Below are 21,821 nucleotides of genomic sequence, written 5' to 3'. Positions count from 1 at the left end.
AGTTTTGAACTTAGGAATTCTTTTTTCTCTTAGGATGCTTTTCTTACGTTACGCCACACATCAAGCTTTAGCTTCATAACATGCAAAGAATGGGGAAAACAAAATTTGATTGAAAAAACATAGTTTGAAAAAAATCCTATTAATATTGTTAAATATAGTGTTCATGCAGCAATAACTAGATAACTTTCAGTAATCTTTAAAAATTATATTAGGTGTACACAATGTTGGCCTTCTCACTTAACTTTTATAATTTACTTTTGTTTCAATTTTCTTTAAAATTAATTTAAGTTGTAATTAAATGGTACTTTCAAAAATTAACTTTGGTCCTATCTGTTAGTGAATTCTTAAATTTGAACGTTTATTTTGCCTATGGCGATCACGTATAAATCCCATCATGAGAAATGGCCATTTTTACCCTAAATCACACAACATGGTGCCAAAATAATTCCATCTGCTCATTGTGTTGGGGTTCATATAAACTCACCATGAACAATGATCATGCTACTTTGAAAAGTCAGACCGACCACACCCATGGAAAGTAACATACACCCAACAGCAGAAATCAAGTTGCTGGATATTAAATGGGAACACGGGCACAGAGGATAAACAAGTGCCTGGCTCTCCGCTGCCTCCACCTGCTCCCATGTTTAGAGAATCAGGAGGCTATTCACGTCCCCCAGGAGGCCACGCCTGCTGAAGTCAACTGAAGCAGACCCCAGGAGCCAACAGGCAACCCAACTCCGATTTCTGTGGAATCATTAACGTCCTCAATACAACCCTTGGCACCCGCTAACCAGGCTAATGTGTCCTAAACATTGAAATGCCTAGACTCAGAGCAAGGGTGCCATTACTCATACTCTGTCCAACTTCCCCATTACCATCAGCTCCTGATATTCAAAGGCTCTTGAGGATAATTTAAGATTTAAAATATAGTCATGGTAATACTTTGTGGTCCCTTGTGCGTTGATTTTATACCAAAGACTGACTCTGAATGTCTTGTTAAAACTGAAAAATCACCTTATTGGCATAAATGCCATGTAGTTTAAAGGAGAATAACAAGAGTATTGGCAGCCATCTATCATGCTCTGTGTAGTAATTTCTGGTTGTATACAAAGTAAAAATCACAATCCATTACCATTAAGAAGGGCAGACAGTACACTGATCAATACCATGCACCTTACTAAAGCTTTTTCTATGCATTTTCTCATCTATACAAATATGTTTTTTCTATTTATAAGTAGGAATAATATATAGAAATAATAAATAACAATTTTATGTTAGTAACAAATCTTTTAAAAATATATACTATACAGGTTGGAGACATTTGCATATCAGTAAGTTTAATATTTTCATTGTAATATTAGAATAAAAAGGAGTGCATACATGCATACTTTATCAAACATGAGGAGAAGAGTGTTTGGTAATTGAGATTAGATTGATTTGGGCAGAATTTTACTAGTTTTAACAGAGAAATTGTTTAACAGAGCATTCTTTCCTTCTTTGTATTTGTGATATTCTATAATAATGACTGGTTTTTCTTAGAAAGCATATTTCTAATATTTTATCAACTACACAACTATTTTATTATCATAGTATATAATAGAGTCATTTAGCATATCTCTAGAAAACGGTATGTGCTAGAACAAGTTGTTTCACTTCTTCTTAGAATTCATTTTCCCTAATCTTTATAATATTACTCATAAATAACATCAATTGACCACTTGTTATTGGTAGGGCAATTTGTTAAGCATTTTAAGTACACAGTACTATTTAAACTTCAGTAACACCTTTAAGCTCCAGTTAGAAATAAATCAGGATTGAGGTTTGGAAGAGGCTCTTATCATTCTTTTCTTAGACTGGAAAGCCTGGGAGATTAGAATCACAGATTTTAAAAAATTATAATGGACTTTAGAGATAACCTAGTTTAATGAATGCAAATTAAAACAGATTATATAATCTCTCTAAGTGTTGGTCAATTTACACAAGTTGACCCAACTAGTTAGTTAGAAGAAACCCCATAACTAGATTTTTTTGTATGTTTTTCCCCAAAACAATATCATAAACTACACTATTGTACCTTCTATTTATATCCAAAATATTTAATAGCATGATATTATTATACATTTTCTTTTCAATTTTTTCGCTTCTTAATTTCAAAATACACAACACATTCATTATGAAATCTTTCATTACAGATTCCAAGTATGAAACCTTGCTATTCATGTGGTTCACAGACCACTCAGAGCATCAGCATCTCAGATGCCACATTGTAGGTCTCATCCCAGACGTCCCGATCAGAATCGGCCAGGGAATTCACGTGCACATTAGCAGGTGAGAAGTGCATCTCTATAAAGTTCCTACTTCTTCTACACCAACCTCCTCAATAGCAGCTCCAGGGATGGACTGCACAGACCAATGCTCAAGGGCCAACAAACACCCATGGAGAGCCTCTTGTTGGACTGTGCTTTAAGAGAACTGACCCTCTACTAAAGAACATACTTTTGCACATATTCTGAGACACCTATATAGACACTACATGGGTTCGTTATTGATACCTAAGCAACTGGCACCTGTAGACCACAGTTTATCCTAGACATCAAACCAGATGAAGGCTAAGCCTTGATGTGTGGTCAATGTTGCAAAGTTAAGCTTCAAAGATACTTAAAGTATACAAAACTTAGAGCAAGCTTTATATCGCTCTCTATTTGAAGTGGTGTATTACTCAAATTCTTAAATATTATAACATTATGTTCTTTAAACATTTGATGTGAAACCTACTGTATTAAGAATACAGTTACATTTTCTAATCATCCTCAGACTTGCTGGCATTTTATCAATGTGCACGTTTTTAAAAATTCAACCACTTATCTATTCCAAAATATATAGAAATCCAACTAGTTGAAATCTTACTAAAATGAGAAAAAATTTTAAGTATAGCACATGGTAATATCAAAGGTAAATAGGAAGAGTATGGCACCTTTAGTCACAATTAAAAATTACTATAAATATTTTGTAACTATTGAGTTATATCAACATGATATTTTTATGTGAAAGTATGTTATAATTATATTCTTTATTATTTACTTCCTTAAATTCAACTATGAATGAGCCCTGGACAAGTAGATCAATTGGTTAGAGTGTCATTCTGATATTCAAAGGCTTGATCCCTAGTCAGGGCACATACAAGAGTCAACCAGTGAATGCATAGCTAAGTGGAACAACAAATAAATGTTTCTCTCTCTTTCATTACAGATTTCAAGTGTGATACCCCTCTCTCTCTCTGTCTCTCTCTCTCTCTCTCTGTCTCTCTTTCTCTCTCTCCTTCCTGCTTTCCTTTCCTTTCTCACTCTCTAAAAAACAACAACAACAACTAAAAATCAGTTATGAACAATGCAATTTGAAATATAGGTCGATTAAGAAATTGTCTCTTATAAATATCTGCTGTTTCAATAACACATATATATGTCAAATGATCAAAGTTATTTATTTTATTAGAAAAAGTCTTAAAGCTAAATATCAATGAATTATTACAAATATTAGTACTGACATTTATAAATAAGTCTAGAATGATCTCTCATGTAGACAATATTGTCCAGGAACAAAATAATGTTTTTACATAATGAAACAAACATTCCATTTTGACATTAAAATTATTTAGGCTATACAAACTGACTGCAATATAATTATAAAAATTGAGATACATTTCTAGAAATCGCATATATACATACTTCAATTAACATTTCCAGCCCTTCCTGAACAGTTAAAAATTGGCTTTACTAAAAAATACTTTGTTCAATTGTCCTTAATTTCTTTTGGATTTAAATGTGTTTTGTATTAATGTGTTAAATAATTCTTCAAATTTTCAAAGGGAAAGCAGCATTTAATTTTTTTATGCCTAGTATTCTACAGTATGGTGAAAAACAACAAATTATTTGTTAAAAAGCAGGCCTGGATATTTTCTTTGCTCATTTCTATTGTTTGCAGAGATTAGGAGCAGTGGTTTGTGTCCTCGAGGGTGTAACCAGGGTTCCCTATACCTTTCCATCTTCATGTCTGAGAAGAGGAGGAAATGCAGGACAATAAGAAAGCCAGATCAAAGCAGCCTGACAGAAGTACTTAGGTTTCAATCTCCCACAAGTAGAAGCAGAATGTTTATCTTCTTCACTCTCTCCTCGGTCATTCTTTTCCGTAAATGAAAGTTCTGGATACTAAAAAGAATATTCATAATGAAAAAACAAACATTTTCCCAAGCTGGTTGACTATATTCTAAGTCTGTAATACATTTAATAATTTTAGTCTCTGTGGCAAGGATTTGGAAATTGTGAAGATAAAAATGTAATATATACAGGGTGTCCCAAAAAATGTATACATATTTTGAATAATTATTAATTCCAATGGGTTAAACCTGAAAAGGAAGAAAGATCAATTGAGCTATCAGCTGTTAAAGTGTGTATACATTTTGGGGGATAGCCTGTAAACTTTGCCAATCTTAGACAGAAAATGACAAATAGAGTCACCTGGATGAACTCAGTTTGGCTGCAATGCAGGGCCTGATTAAGGTCAGGCAGATTGGCCAAGGGCTCTGCTGAGCCCGAGTAAATAAAATGCCAAGAATTCACTATAGACTGTCAATAGGGCCATAATATGGACCGAATACCATTTTCCAGTGACCAACTTTCCCCATCATTTTTATGATCCTATAATTTCCAATTCATATCTTCATTATCTAAGCAGCCAAAGGTAATTGTTAATTTTGCCAGGGCCTTGGCAAAGAAATCACATAGCTTTTTATTAGAGGTAGTTGCTCATTTTAAAATTATAATTATTAATACTTTCTACTTCCTAGAGATTATAAAACCCTTCAGGACAGAGACCCTATCTCTGAAAATTTTATAATCTCCACAGCTTACTACAACGATCTATTTTTAATATAAATTCAAATGTTTTCATTACAATTTCAGCTGGACCTCCAAAAACCCTGGGCCCCTGATTTTAGGGACTTAAAGTAACATCCACTGCTTGATTTCCCAGTGTTCTACTTATTTAGAGATCAAATTCAAAATGAAACAACTGTCAAATTTGTTTTTAGACTTTCCATCACATTCCAGGAAAGCAGCTTCGTACCGTCTGCCCATGTGGCTGACAAGTTAGAGTAAAAGTGTTGATGCATTTTGGTACGTTCCTCATGCCCACAAGCTTTCTAATTTGCAAACGTTGTGCTTTCAGAAACAATTGTGAGTAAGGTATTTGAATACCCACTACACTGAAAAATGGGCTCTACTAAATACATTACTATACACAGTTTTAATAATTTCTACCATACTTTTTCTAAAATGTGTTTTTATTGATTTTAGAGAGGGAGGAAGGGAGAGGGAAATAGAAATAGAAACATGGATGAGAGAGAGAGACATCAATCAGCTGCTTCCTGCATGCCCTCTACTGGGGATCGATCCTGAAACACACCCCCCCACTTCCCCTCCCCTCAACCCACACCATATGTGCCCCCCCGCCACCCCCCCACATGTGCTCTGGCCCAGAATCAAACCAATGACCTCTTTGTGAATGGGACAACACTCAACCAACTAAGCCACACCAGTGGTGCTCTACTATCCTTTGTAACATGAGTATATATTTTTAAATAAATGACTCTTGAGTACTAACATCTCTGTGTAAGTACAGCAATATCATATATATCGTTACATATAAATGTCAAGTTGTAAGTTCAATTAATATAGATTATACTTTCATTACTTCCTTCAATTAAGTCTTTCTTAATATATTTGCCCTACATTGTAATCTCACTTTTTGACCACTTATATGTGGCATTATGTAGAAATTAGATAATATGCGGGTCTTATCTTTGCTGATTGTTTCAAATTTGTCTTAGCTTCCCTAGTAAATTATAAAATAAACTAGAGGCCTGGTGCACAAAATTTGTGCACTGCGGGGGGGAGGGTCCCTCAGCCTGACAGATAATGAATTGAAATTCTCGCAGTCTGGGAGCCCCATGATCTATTGTCCCACAGAGGTAGACCCCGCCCACCCAGCTAGGGCTCCGCGATGGATCGCCCCCACAGAGGGAGGCCCCTTCACCCGCCACAGCCTGCAGTTTGGTGGTCTCGGCCTTCCTCTTAGGGGCAATTGTGGAGCCCCCCCGATTGATCCCCCCGCCGGCCGGTGGCCTGGGCCTCCATCTGCAGGCAACCAATTGCATCACACCTGCCTTGGCTGGCCTGGCACCAGTGGATGTCATAGCATGGTTGTCCAGACGGTTGTTCTGCTGTTTGGCCAGTTGGTCAATTTGCATATTATGCTTTTATTATTATAGATGTCCAAGGCAACTGCAAATGATTTGCAATATTTATAGACTCTTGTCTATCATAAATCTCATAGAATCTGTATAATAAATGTTTAATACATTAAAAATAACAAAAAATTACTAAAGTTAATCTGTCCTCACATACTGGTCTTTGCACACTCTGTATTTAATCCTTTGATGTAGGTACTGTTATTTGATTATTTTATGTATTAGAACACTGGGGCTCAAATGTTTCAATAATTTGTCCAAAGTCACTGAAGCACAGAGCCAACAACATAACCCAATATTTTTGACATGAATGTCTATGCTAATTACCACCGTCTGATTCTTTCTTAACATAATATGCAGACTGCCGCTTAATATTTGTACCAAATCAATGTCAATACATATCAGCTCGCAATCACTATGAAACTAATTTTCAGCAATGACTATAGAACATGAGGTTACAGTGATCTCTATTTTAGGGGCTTTTGGGTGGGATACCCATTCATAGTATAGGAGTGTTTATTGCATACATTTATGGAGACTAGTTTTGACAATAGAGAAATCTTGCCACAGATGATAAAGAGAGCTGTGAACTCTGCCATAGAGAAGACATCTAGTATCTAAAATTAATGGATGGTACATACATACATACATACATACATACATACCACATAAAACACCCACATACAGTATTTTGATTTTTGTTTGCTTCAGTGATGCCTTATTAAACAAATTTGTCATTTTAGGTTGAGCTAAAATAGACTACAACTACTTTTAGTTCATATGATCAATAAAGACAACACAACAACAAAACAAAACAGAAAGAAAACAAATACAATTTTCCAAAATCTTTAAAAGACTGGATATACTTCAAAATGATGATTTTTAGGAAAATGTTATCTCCACCCTAAACCCGAATCTATGCTGTGCATTTTATGTGCAGCGATTTATAGTCTTTTAATTCCAGACAGCAGACTTGGCAGATAGTCAAATTCATCCTTGGAGTAAGGTTTCCTTGAAGCTTATTTTTAACGGAACTGCTAAAACATATATTATTCATCAATTAAAGATAATAAGTGATTTTTGTCTCTATTTCCAATGAGTGAAGATTTATTTCTCTCTCTTTGATAAACTATTAAGGAGTGTCATGTACTCTTTCAAAACTTTCTTTTCATTATATGTTTCACAGAAGACTTATTCCAAAGTCACTCCTCATCAGACTGAGGTCAAACTTGTCCAATCTCAGAATTGCATGCTGTCCTCTTCTGCTTGGAACATTCTTCCTTCCTCTTTTCTTGGCTACTTCCGTCTTATCCTCTAAGTTCTGGCTAAGATGTATCAATGGAGAGGATTTCCTTAGTCACCACCCACTGATGAACTTGCCTTTGGATAGGCTGAGATGATTTAATTTAAATGTTACCATGCTTAATAAATAAAAGGGAGATTTAAGGTAACTTATTAAGATCAAATATCTCAAAAAATATGATAATTTTGAAATAAGAGTCAAAGAAATGATAAGCAGGATGCTTGACTCACAGAAGCTTATTATTAAATGGCAACTTTTTTCTACTAAAATTTTATAAACTGTATGTGTTATGTGGAAGCTTGTAAAGAGTCTAATAAGTAGAATCATGAGACATAATTTTAGCTGCAGGCCTAGGGCAGTCATTTTTCCCAATCATGCCAATCTGCAATGCATGCGTCTGAGTGGTCCCTCTTCCACTATTTCTTAGGCAACTGCTGTCTCAAGACAACCCACGGAAGCCAGCCCTCTGGTCTGGTCGCTAGTATGCAGACTATTAAAAGACAATTGCCTTTCCAATTGTGCATCTGCCATTTGAAAGTTCAATATGTAGAAACAAGGACAGTATGGGATGCACTAAGTACTATAATTATAGACATATAAATGAAAGAACAACAGATCTGAAAGCCTTCTACAAAAAGCTCTATAATGCCAATTTGAGAGATGAACCAATGTCCTTTTTATTTATAAGACTAGAGGCCCAATGCATGAAATTCATGCAGGAGTAGGCCTTCCTCCCCCCAGCTGCCGGCACCAGCTTCCCTCTGGCACCCGGGACCCAGGCTTCCCTCCAGCCGCTGGCAGGCACCCGGGACCTGGGCCTCCCTGGCAGCCCCAGGAAGGTCGTCTGGAAGGACGTCTGGTCTAATTAGCACATTATGCTTTTATTATTATAGATTCTGAAATCTCTTTTTGAACACGGATAGGTTATTCTCATTTTACCACCTATAGTCTAAACAGGTACAGTAACAGCACATTTTAAGTTCCAAAATTTATATTTTGGGTGATTATATATTCTTTGTAAATCTAAAATGTCTCAGATCATTGTAGTCAATAATTATATAATCATGTTTTTCATGATATGAAGACTACTCATATTGCAGTAATATTTTCCTAATATATTTTGGGCAAATAGCAGATAATAAATTGAAATTAAATTGCCTTTCACATTAAGTAAAAATTATCTTTCAAAATAACTTTAATAGCCCTATTACTTTTGAATGACAATCCTTTGAAATACTTATCTGTTTCATTTTGTTTGCTAATTCATACAAACATGTCAATTTTAAGGCAATATTTTTATAAAATAAGGGCCTTTAGTTACGGACAAAATTTTTTGTAGCTAATATTATTTTTAAATTATATTACTTCTAAATACAATGCTTTTAGCTAGAAAAATAAAACTAAGAAGAAAATATGTACTTGATGTTACAATCTCACTATCTGTACAATTTATATACAGAACTAACCCATTTCAATTCAATTGAATTTATATAACACTACTTAGGTACCTAGGAATGTTACAGCTAATTTGAAGGTTACAACTCAATATAACCACAGTCTCTTCTCTTAATGGATATATTAATCTTTGAGAATTAATTATCTATCTATAAAAATAGTGGCTAAATTTTAAAATTGCATTTAATAGGATTTTATCATATATGTCTTCAAATATTTTTGGCAGTGGTTATTGGGAAAATATTAAGCTTTTATTACATTAAAAGCCCAACTACAATTACTTACCAGAATTTACTAGGATTTAAATTTTGTGTCAGTATTAGGGAGAATTTGATAAAAGTAAGAAAATGAAACTGATGAGCTTTACATTCTTTGAGCATCTTTATGCTGTGAGAATTCCAGAAGAAAAGTAATTCACTAATTCTATATAATAAATTCAATGCAATTAATACAGTTCCTAATATTATAAGAGATGTTCATTGAAGTCTAGTTCCTTTGATACAACCACACCGTTATATGTATTAATCTATCAACAAAATATAGGCTTTGCTTGTGTAAACTATGGGATAGAAGAAAAGGGACTAATTTGTGTTATCAGAAGGCAGGGCCATGGGAATCAGTGCAATGGATGTAACATTTAAAACAGACTTCACTGAACTGGCAGGCTTTAGAAGGGTAAAGACTGTATAGAATGGAGGATATTTTAAAGTTGAGGCACAGAATGTATAAAGCTTCAAATGTAGAGATGGAGAGAGTTAATTTAAATTATAAGCAAATTGAATATGTGACTATTTTTGCATTTACAAAGGATACTTTTGTTATATTAGAAACCAAGCCACCTGACATGTCTTGTCAACTTTGGCAATATCAATTAATATGCTAGATTATGATATACTACAGATATATCCTATATAATAAGTGAGAAACATGTAAATTGACCATCCCTCTGCTTCGCTCACCAGCCAATCAGGAGTGAGTATGCAAATTAACCTGACAAAGATGGCGGGTTAATTTGAATACACAGGCGCAGAGCAGGAGAGCTGGCAGAGAGTGGAGTGGATTGGGGAAATTGGCTCCTCAAGCCACCAGACGGAGAGCAGAGAGGGAGAGCTGGCAGCTTGGAGGACTTGGCAGAGTGGGAGGCCATGAGATGGAGACAGAGCAGGAAGGGTAAACCAAGATCGTGGGGAGCACCAGAAATTCTGGGAATAGTAGTTTTGGTAGCAGCCCCAGGACCAGAAGCAGAAGCCCAGAGCGTGGGGAACACCAGGAATGCTGGATATTGTAGTTCTGGTGGCAGACGAATCTCATAGACACTAGAGCAAAGTGAGACTGGAGCAAGTTTCTGTTGCAGTGGGGGATGGAGGGAAAGCAAAGGCAAGAGACATAAGTAAAATCAGAGTGTCTAGGAAAAATTAAAGGAAAGATATCCTAAAACTTCCAGGAAATCTCCACCAATGAAGCAAAGAAAAAAAAATGCCTCTATTATTCTGTGAGCAACAAACCAAACTGAGTTGGGGGTCTCAGACAATTCGCTCATATGATTGCAAAGACAGACAGAAACTCCTGGGTTAGAGAGGGCTCCCCTGAGGGCTCCCAGATTGGAGAGGGTACAGGTCGGCTGAGGGACCCCCACGTCCCCCAGTGCACAAATGTTGTGCACCAGGCCTCTAGTATAATTATAAAGTTTCTCTACAGCTACCTCTATCATTTACAAGATTTTCTGACACTGTAAGCACTCTATTTAAAGTACCTGTTAGGTACAATAATTATTTTGTTGATGTCTGTCTTTGATTTGTATTAATAAGATAGGTATTTTATTGCAACAACATGCTTTGTAGAGGGAAGTCATGTGTGGCTTTGAAGAAATCTGACCAACCATATGGCTTAAGCGAAGTACAGAAAATGCTTCAAAATAGAGCCATGTAGGAAAATGGTTGGAGAGGTTTTAGAACTTTCACAGTTTGGTTTCATTATTAACCTTGAAATGATGGGTTAATATTCATGTATAAATGATGATTTTTTTAAAAAGTATCTGAGTTTTATCCATTACTTTCCTTCTATTGTCAACAATTTGGCATAATTTCTCATTCTAATGCCGGATAATTGAAAGTGGCTTTCATTACTTGTCATTATTTCTTGTAAATTCATATAGCAAAGAAACTGCTTAGTACTTTCTTAGTATTTTGTCTGTGATTACATCAAATTGCCACAGGGAGGTGATGGTACCTCCGATTTGCTCCAAAGTTTGAGGCTTGAACTACAAATGCATTTTTCTCACATCAGATAAATAGATAAAAAAGACGTTCCAAAAGAGACAACAGAATGTAAGAAGGCATAAGAAAAACACAATAAAAAACATGTTTCACTGTAGAAACTGCAAGGATTTCAGTATGATTAGGTTACATGAGGTGCAAATGTTGGGTTAGGGAGCAATGACATCAAAGGGACGGCAAGAACCAGAGAAGTGGAGAGCCAGGACAAGAACTGTGTTTTAGAAAAGTATCTCTGGCATAGATATTGATGTTAAAGAATGATTAAAAGCAGAGGTGTTCTACGAATCTACTAAATTAATGCCTCAAAGGAAACACTGAAAATCGTAACTAGAGCTGTGATGATGGGAATGGAGAGCAGGGAATAAATACAAGAAATATTCAAGCCTTAGAACTAACAATTATTTTTGAGACAAATATATTCCCACTGCCATTAAAGCAAGCTTTCCTCACAACAAGACTTTCAAGAAAAGCTTGATTGTTTAGACATGACACAAAATTGATACTCAAAACAATGGTTATAGATTACACAGGAATTATCTTTTAACCCTAGTGATGGCAATGATATTACAGTTTGGGATACAGACTAAAAAAATGCCCTGAGGACCAGTTTAAAATAGCTTTTAGTTGTATCTGACAATGCATTTTAATATTTTAGTATTAAGTATTTTACACAGCTTTAAATAAGTGTTTTCACCACATGGCTGTTAAATGTATGTGAAAGGTAGAATTACATGGCAAAATCACTTTATTATTTAAAGGGAGAATGTAAGTGCCATTGTATGTATTATTTTATGATATGACTATCATTAAAATAAGTTGTGTTTATCTGTTTATGTCAAATATATATTTTCCTGTTTACAAATATACTTTTTAAGTCATCAGAATATATAACAATTTGATTAAAAAACAAGTAAATAAAAGAGAAATAGCATAAGGTTTTTTCCCCCTGTAATGCTACATGAGAATCAATTAACTCTTAAAATATTGCCTAGAAGCAAGGTGAAACACAGAATCAGAGAAATGGAAATTCAGTGGCACACTATTTCATGCTCAGCCAGGAGTGCCATGGTTAAGAACACAGTTCTGTTGGAATAGATCATACTGCTAACCTGGGCAAAATCTATTTAACTTCTCTGCTTGAGTTTCTTCATCTGCAAACTGGGGAGTTGTTGTAAGGAATAAATGAGTTAACACATATAAAAATTTGGAGTACACTCAACAAATAATAGCTATTTATACCAATTAGCAAAAAAACCCAAACAAACAGAAAACATTTCAAAGCATAATAATGTCTATTGCTGCATGGTTATGGAATAAAACATTTATTGTTGCTGCTGAAAATGTAAGTCACTACAAATCTGAGGAACTCAATGAGGAAACATCTATTAAAGAAAAAGCATATGCATTATTTTCAATATTCTTTTCATGTGAGAACATCTAATAATAACCAAGTAATTTAAATAACAGTGAGTGAATTTTATCACTAACCATAAGTTAGCTGAACATTTTCTGGTGATGGTGTTATAGTATATTTGATAGGGCAAATTTGATAAGATTATATAGGGTATTCCCCCCCCCCCATAATGTACACATACTTTAACAGCTGATAATTCACTTAATTTTCACTCCTTTTCAAGTTTAACTGATTTAAAATAATGGGTGAAGCCAGACTGAGTTTTGAACAAAAAAAAAATTCATCTTAAAGTGCCACTAGACTTCTTATGGGAATATATAAAAGATCAAATTTATTGTACAAAACCGGCAACAGTCCACGAATTGAGGGCACACAAATATTGAACAAACGATTCTTGATGTCTGTGATTCCATTGCTTCATGTTATCAGCAGTGCATGAACCAGAGCAGCCATCAGTTTGAAAACAGGCATTGACAAAAAAATTATTGATTTCTGTAGAATCTTTTAAATTTGAAAATGAACTGTATGTGAATAGACACTGACTTTGTAATCATTCAAAGTGTGTATACATTTTGGGGGACACCCTATATATGATTGCATGGGGCACTGTATAGAGAAGTTTTTGATTCTGTGACCATATTCAGATGCACTGAGAAAAAAAAAAGCCATTATAAATTAGCAACATCTGCCTTCATGGTGGCATCAAATTTATGTGTTTGTGGCTATGAGCACAAAAGGAGAAGAAAAAAAAGCCAGGTCGTCACATGTTCTCAGGCTGCTTGACACTGAAAACATTAACCTAGCAGCATATTCATTTAATCATCTAAAATTGACATTCACATATGATTTTCCAGATGTATTTTGTTTGGTTGAACCAAAATGCTTCAAATACACTTTTTACATCTATAAATTTAGGCTTAAAATTTATTAGCAATTAAGTAAGTTAATGCAGCTTAGGCCATTGTTAATGTATATTTAGTAAATTTTAAACGAGTAACACCCCTAAAATATGCTAAAACTTTGCCACAAAACATAATTTAGGCTGAAATTTTTCATGTAGTTCTTCTGTTTATATATTTTGTCCAAAATCTGAAAAAGATATACAGAGTATATAAAGAAAAATATCCACTTATAAATTTTCTTAATAATTTGATTTCCGTTAAGAGGTGACTATCCAGTAAAATGAGTTACAGAGTGATATAATTTAATGAACAAATGTTTTATCTTGAGTTCAAAATGACCATTGGAGTCCATATAACTTAAAATTATCAATAAGTACCTTTTGTTTTAAGAAACTATTCTTAGTGGTAAACATACTATTTTCTTTGGCAAATCGTGGTATCTCACTGCCTAAGTTGTTTTATTAATTCAAAGTATATGTATTTACTTTTTCCATGTATTCCTTTGAAATAATACTAGTAATCAAATAACATGATGGCATTATAATAGTAGAAAGTTAGGAGTCAAAGAAACATTTTTCTTTTTACATACTCCTTTTCAAAATGATATCTAATGCATAAAAGTGAGCAATCCTTGCTGAATTTGATTAAACTTTACATAACTTGATTCCAATATAACTGCACCACACATCACAGATTCAGCGAACCTGACAGTGTGAAGTCACACCTGCATGGCCATTCTGTCCGATTCACGTTCCCAGGCAGCTAAGACACCAGCCCAGTGCAAACAAAGCAGGGGTGATGGGCTAGCAAAGGGGAGTAGAAGCCTTATAGATGTTTGGGGATATGTTTTTCCTGGTAAAAGTATTCATGGGACTAATTTTACCTCCTCCCTGAACATGAAAACATTAAGGAATGTATCACTATGTATGTTTGTGAGAGTATTTCCAACAAACGTAAGTCATAAGGAAAATGTAGAATATGGCCCTCAGGAGCCCTTCCGTATTTCTTTCCCACTTTTGCAGTGTGCCGAGAATATATCTGCAGCCAGCAAGCTCAGAGTCAACCAATACATCTTTATTTCCAGATTTCCTACTATCAGGGGAGGTTTAAAAATCTGGAGTGCTATAAAAAACAAACCAGTTACTTCAAGCTGTTGTTATGAATAGTCTACCCCCAAAATGAACTAAATAAGAGTTTAACAAGATCTTTTTCAAAATTTACAGTTGGGGAAATTAACAACATTGTTTACAAAGTGCATATGACTCATTTTTTAAGAGAATAATTGACTCAAAATATCTAACTCTTCTTAGTTGTGCAGAAGGGGCAAGAACATGAAGTAACTGCCAGCTCTAGGCATGTCGAATTCCTGTGATTCTTAAATGGATGAGATGGAACTGAATGTGTTAGTCTTTAAAGTCTGTAACGAAGATGTGTTTAAATTGGTAATGTTATTGACCATAGAAAAAGCACTGTATTCTAAGTGTTTCTCTGAAAAAGAAAAAAAAATACCATCACTAACAGGACCATTCAGAAATATGAATGAATGAACGAATAGGAGGGTTTTTACAGATCATAATGAGAGAAAGTCCACTTCCCCAACTAAACATCAGAAGTAAAAAAACCAACTTTTTAAAAAATATATATTTTTATTAATTTCAGAGAGGAAGGGAGAGATAGAAACATGAAAGATAAGAGAGAATTATTGATCAGCTGCCGCCTGCACACACCCCACTGGGGATCAAGCCTGGGACCCCAGCATGTGCTCTGATCAGGAATTAAACCATGACCTCCTGGTTCCTAGGTTGATGCTCAACCACTGAGCCACACCAGCTGGGTCAACTTTTATGTTGTTGCTGGTTTTTAACATATGCAAAAGTTTCCTCATGTTCATTTAGTTCAGTACTAACTAAGCTAATTATTGGCAATTTTAATATATCTGGGTGTGATAGGGCACACTAACTAGCGCTCCCACCTCTGCCTGAGTATTAGATTAGAAACAAAGTCACAGGTGGAGAGCAAATATGACCCCCCTTACATAATAATTACTGATACAGGGGAGTATGGCTTAAATGTATGGCAACAATTGGATGCATTAACTTTAATTCTGAAATGTAACAGACTTTCTAGCCATAGCAAGAACCAAAGGTTCCTTATCCTATCACATAAATTCTTGCAGAGGCATAGCCTACTCTTATATATATATATATATCTTTCAGCAGAATCTATACCTTGTGCAGGCAGCCTGGAAGGAAGAAGAAGGAGCTCAGTACACTAGCTACTTGACCATGTTAGGTCAGTCACCCTACCTAACATGGCCAGGAATGAGTGAACTGTAGAGATAGAGGCTAAGAGAGTTGCCAATGGAGTTTCCACCTCATAAAGGAAACAGGATAGAGAGATGGCACCTCCTTGTCCCAACAACATCTTTAGTTGGTCAAGCTGTCACATGCAGGTTGGAAAGATCCCAGGAGATGGGAGATCCAGTGTTTTCACTAATCACTGCTGACAAGTATTCTCTTTTAAGTTTCTCACATGAAAAGTTAAAGGCTACGTGAAGATCATTCCATGACTATTCTTGCACATTAAAGTGTCAAAATTCCTTCCAAACGCCCATTAAATAATTATACAAATATACCTTATGTTTTAATATCTACTTAGCTTAAAATATGTATTCTTTAGAAACACTGCTAACATTCAATGTCAACTACTTATGTAGATGTAAGTATAGCATTTGCTTTATTTCCATAACATCGTAGTTTTGAGGTTAAAATTATGTACTCTGTTGTTGAACTTTGTAAGTAGCAATAAATGATAAAGCACTTCTCTACAAGATTAGATATGGGAAATTTTTGAAATTACATGTTATATTTCTTCAACTTAGTAGCATCCATCACTGCCCAGATAACATGGGGTTGGTTCTCCAGATGTTCAACATTTTTAAGAAAATCACACGCTAGAAGAAATAGGAATTTCTAAGCCTAGAATCTCTCCTTACTCTGTACAAATAATACTGAGTTTTAAAAAGAGAAGCAAGACAAGAGGGAACTACAGCAAATTCCTTTTACGCTTCAATCATAAAAACAATACATCAGAAATGAAGACTTAATAGTTCAGCCTTAAAATTTTTATTATTAATATTTTCTCTGGAAGAATCTACTAATTAAAACAAGTGATTTAAAAATCTCAGAGATGTTAGAGAACTTGAAACACCCTGCCAATTAAAATAGAAAAAATAAATTAGAAATATGATTTTTAAAATATGATATGCATCAAACAACTTTGATGTTAGTTGTCACCTGAAAAGGATATGTTTTCTGTTTGAAACGGTATAAAGGTTAATGAAAGCCTATATTGAATTGTGAATTCTTTTTTTTTTTTACCCAATTTTATCATAGATTGGTGTTAAAGGAGTAAAACTTGGACAAAGGTTCCTGTTTCCTGAATATCTGTACTGATAATGAAATCAGGGTTATACATTTCTCTTGCAAAGGTAAAACGACATTTTCTTATTAGTTTACATTATGTAAATATGTATTACCTCTTATCAACCAATACATTTTGCTGGCCTAACGCACTTTTTTATTTAAATTCATTGTATTAAGACAATGTTATTTTCTTAATTTAATTTTTCACAATGTAAATATTAATTAAATTAATATATGTTAGAAACATGTTCAAGCTCAATGTAAACCAATAGTATTTACTTTTATATTTATTATATACTTTATACTTAATTTCACTATTTGAAAGATACCACTTGTAGGGTATTATATAAATTCAAGAGAAACAAAATAGGCCAATTTACTGTGGTTTTGATATTGTTGCATTACTTGAAGTAATTGCTCATAAAAAGATTTATCTATGAACTTGTAGGCAGTGAGACTCCTTGAAAGACATGTCAGAAAATATATAAATATTTTACATACAATAAATACATAATGTAATCCTATATTAATAATATTATGTGTTTGTATATTATATAACATGCATTTAAAGGATTATACATACAGATATTGATATATGCTTGTATATGTAAAAACATATTTGTTAAAAAGTATTTGATCAATTGAAGACACACTTCATAAATGTGATAGTAATTGAAATTATACTTTAATGGGTATATAAAATAATGTAAAGTGACCTTTACCAGAAAGCACTATTTAAGCAAAAATTTAATATGCTTTGGGAATAAATTAAATTCATGAAATGCTGCCTCAAACTTCTCATCATTTAGAACTGCACTATCAGGGTCTTTCAAATATATTCAAATAAATGCAACTCCCTAAGAGAAAATATTCTACTTAAACTTTACTACATATGTGACCTATACATGTATATTTATAAGGAAGGAAAGTTACATGATTCCATCAGCTCAGCATCAGCTCTTTTTCACTATCCGTCAGGAAATTAGACTCTTTCTACTTAATCCGAGAGATGTGCTTATGTAAAGTTATTTTAGACTGATTGTAAGAAACATCGTATCAAGATATGGCCTGTGTGATTCAGTTGGTTGAGCTTAGTCCCATGCACTGAGAGATCTCCAGTGTGATTCCCTGTCAGGGCATATGCCTGGGTTTAGGATTTGATCCCCACTAGGGGGCGTGTAGGAGGCAGCTGATGGGTGTTACCTTCTCTCTCTCCCTCCCTCTTTTCCTCTTAAAAAAACCAATAATAAAAAACATATTTGAAAAACATAGTATCGACAATAATATGCACTTCAATATAACAGAAAAAAGCCAAAAGCAAATATATATTTGAAATGGTATTGAAATGAAAAAAATATTTAACTGTATCTTCTACAAATGTCCATCATATTAAAAAGTTATTTGAGGACAGAAGGTTTTAGCATTGTCATCATATTTTGAAATGTGTACCAAATAAAAAGTTACTTTTTGATTTTTTATGGTACTTTTTGTCTTGTGATGACCTCTCCTGGTTGAGTTGTTCATTATCGTAGATGCATGCAGTTACCATTTTTCCCCTTTGAATGTTTTCAGTATTAAGAATATAACTCTCATTCTTCTTCAGAAGAATTGTATATGAGTACAATTTTTCATGAAGTATAAAAATGTAAATTTAAAGTACTGAACACATGAAACTCATTGTAATCATTCAAGCCTATTATCACTCTTATTATTTAATTCATTTCCAGGATTTGAGGCAACTTTGAGTTTTGGGGACACAATTGAAATTAAAATGAAGTGAAAAGTCATCTTAATTAGGCCATTATACATTTTTAACAATGGAATATAATCGCTCAATAAATGTATTTTAATAATCAAACATAACATTAATTATCTTAAAAGTAATGGTCTCTGCTCTTCCCTAGCTCCAATTTCTAACTAAGTTGGAAAAACGAAGAATATATTTCTGAAATAACAACTTTTCCATTCTTACCCAATGGTTGCATTTGTGCCAGGCTTGACACATGACAAGTGTTTCAGATTCATCCATTACAACTAACGTGTACAGAAAGATGAAATACAGAAGTCAGGAAAAACCCTGGTTTGAGCGCTTTCAATCAGTGAACGGAATAAACTTTCTTCATAATAAGTTATTTTCTTAGAAAAGTGGCAGTTAGTTCGATATCAACAGACCTTGAAGTAGAATCAAATTTCATCAAAATAATTTCCTCAGGATACAGTCAGATATTTATGTAAATATTAATGCCAAGCATCATATTTTCACAATTTCTGTTTCAATCTATTAAATTGACATTAAACATTAATAATATATCACTTTTTAGGTTTAATCTGTTTTTTGAAGAAAAAAACACACCTATAAAATGTTTTTCAAGTTCATTATAAACTTTGTCATTTAGTGGCTTCTGTATCTTTCGGTGCAAGAAAAGCAAAGCAAATACTGTGTCTGGGAAAGTATCTCAAAGCCAATGCTGGTTCATCATATGATACTGTTATGTAGTAGATTCTTTAGCACACCTGGTTAAGTCCTTTTCGATACTTACTCTTATTCATATGTACACCCCAGAATAAGAACATTGATATTAACACACAGAAACACAGGTGCATTAATGCATCCAAGGATCTTGTAAACAACAGAGACAGGACTACTTCCCATAGGATTAATTCTGGAAAACACTGAACTTTTTCTTTTTAATGGGAAACATTATTAAACTTTCATGATTACTGTTAAACACCTTGCTCATTCTCAGAAACAAGTCTGTGCATATGAACTTTACCCTGAGATTGCTATAGGCGACCCTAGCAATGTTTAACTCTTCCTGAACCAAGGAGCCACCATGCGCTTCCAAAGCAATGCAGAAGATGGGGTGGAATCCTCTGTCTTTCTAACCTCATGAAAACATGAGCGATTTTTTAAGCAAAAACACACTGAGATAAACACATGGACTAGCATCGTTTCCCTGAGAACTTGAAATCTGCTCATGACTACATTACTGATGCGTTGCACTGACTGCCCCAAGTCCTAGACTGCATTACCTCAAACAGCCAAAGAACGCAAGCAATTTCCGTGAGAATACTGGATCCACTGTCTCCATTTTAGTAAGCAAGTGCTGAGTGGTCATGAACTTCTTGGGGTGGGTGGGAGGGAGGTTTAAAGACAAGTCCATAGGTGTCCAAACGGCTCAAAAGGTGCTCCTCTTTCAACCCCAAATACGTGCTCATGTAAGTGGAAACCATCAACAAAAATAAGAAACTTATTTCTGCCAGAGTCGTCACTTTCCAGCTACCGACCAACCTCCCGAAGCAAAATACCACGAACTTCGTCCACACACACAGACACTCGAAAGTGGAGGAACAACTCCCCAGAAGCCGTCCTCTACACGCATCACTCTAACCCAGCAGTTGCCAACCCGTCTCCACGACCAGGCACAACTTTCCAGAAACATCTCCAGCGTCACCACCCTGGGCCCCGCACCCGGGAGCGCCGGGTTCGGAGTTTGCCTGCTGCAGTGGCTGCAAGTGCGTGACCGCGGGGACACGCACCCAAACCGGGGCGAGCACCGCGAATGCACCTGGGGGAGGGCACCGACCGGGGTGGCACAGCCCTGCGGCAGGGACGCGGCCGCGGCGCGGGGCGAGCGGGCGGGAGGATACTCACGGGACGCGGAGGGGGCCGTCCAGGCTCTGCAGAGGACGCCGCTGACCAGCCCGAGCCACAGCGCTGCCCCGCAGCCCGCTGGCCGCGCCGACAGCATCCTTCGCCTCCCGGCTCGCGGTGCTCCGGAAGCTCGCTGCGGAGGGGCGCCGTCCCACGCGGCGGGGGATTCTCCCAGGGTGTCGGGCCGTCCTCAGACCCCTGCGCACGCCCAGCGCCGCCCGCCGCCGCCGCTCGGCCACTCCGCCCCGCCAGGCTCCGGTCCTGCCCGTTCCGAGCCGCCGGGAGTCGCGGCTTCTCCTCCGGCGCGTGGGGCTGGCCTTTGCGCGGCGCCCGAGAAATGCCCGGGGGCAGAAATTCACCCCGAGAAAGAAAGGGAGGGGGCGCCGAGGAGGGGACCCCCTACCCCGCTCTCTGCCTCCGAGGGGGCGAAATAAATGACCCGAGGACCGGGGGGCAGATCCGAAGAGCGCAGGGAGCCGGGGAAGAGGGGTGCGCGCCGGGGACGGAGGGGCAGCTGCGGGGGGCACGGCGAGCCAGCGCGCTCCCCTGGCCGCTGGGCAGCGGGACTCCGAGGGGTGGCGGCCGCCCGTCAGCTGCGCTCACTTGGAGACTCGGGGCCGGGGACGCAGCCGGCGGCGCGGCGCACGCACGGCCTCAGCGCGGCGCGGCGCGGGGCAGCATCTCCCGGCGGAGCAGCCGAGCAGCAGCGGGCGGAGTGCTGGAGACGCCGCCAGCAGCGCCTGCAAAGCCGGCGGCGGGCTAGGCGGGAGCCCTCCCTCCTCCTCACCGCTCCAGTCTCCTCCCAGGCTCCTCCTCCTCCTCCTGCCCCTCCCGCCCCTCAGCATCCCCCCCTTCCCTTCCCCCCCACCCCCAGCCAGCAGAGCCCTTCTGCCCAGCCCTCGCCGCCTTGGCCAGCAGACAGGAGCTGACACCCCAGGGCCCGGGCGCCCTCGGACGAGGCGGGGGCCCAGGTAGGAGCCGCGTGCCCCTCCCCCGGTGGGAGGCGATGCTGAAGTTGGGAATTTGCTGGGCAGTCTTGGCACCCGGGCTGCCCCCACCCCAGCCCCGGGAAGCAGAATCCCTT

The 21,821-nt window shown here is 36.9% G+C and overlaps 1 protein-coding gene across 1 annotated transcript in view; it reads right to left on the bottom strand.

Moving 5' to 3' along the window:
* The window catches only part of CNTNAP2 (contactin associated protein 2), a 1,845,032-nt gene extending 1,823,543 nt beyond the window's left edge, over positions 1–21,489 (bottom strand). Inside the window, exon 1 of the mRNA XM_059712082.1 lies at positions 20,738–21,489. Within this exon, the coding sequence (XP_059568065.1) occupies positions 20,738–20,834 (97 nt within the window). The 5' untranslated portion in view covers positions 20,835–21,489. The remainder of the gene's footprint in view (positions 1–20,737) is intronic.
* Between the last annotated feature and the right edge of the window lie 332 nt (positions 21,490–21,821).

Source organism: Myotis daubentonii, chromosome 10, assembly GCF_963259705.1.
Source record: "Myotis daubentonii chromosome 10, mMyoDau2.1, whole genome shotgun sequence".
Classification (NCBI taxonomy): Eukaryota; Metazoa; Chordata; class Mammalia; order Chiroptera; family Vespertilionidae; genus Myotis; species Myotis daubentonii.
This window is presented reverse-complemented; position numbering and strand designations above follow the sequence as displayed.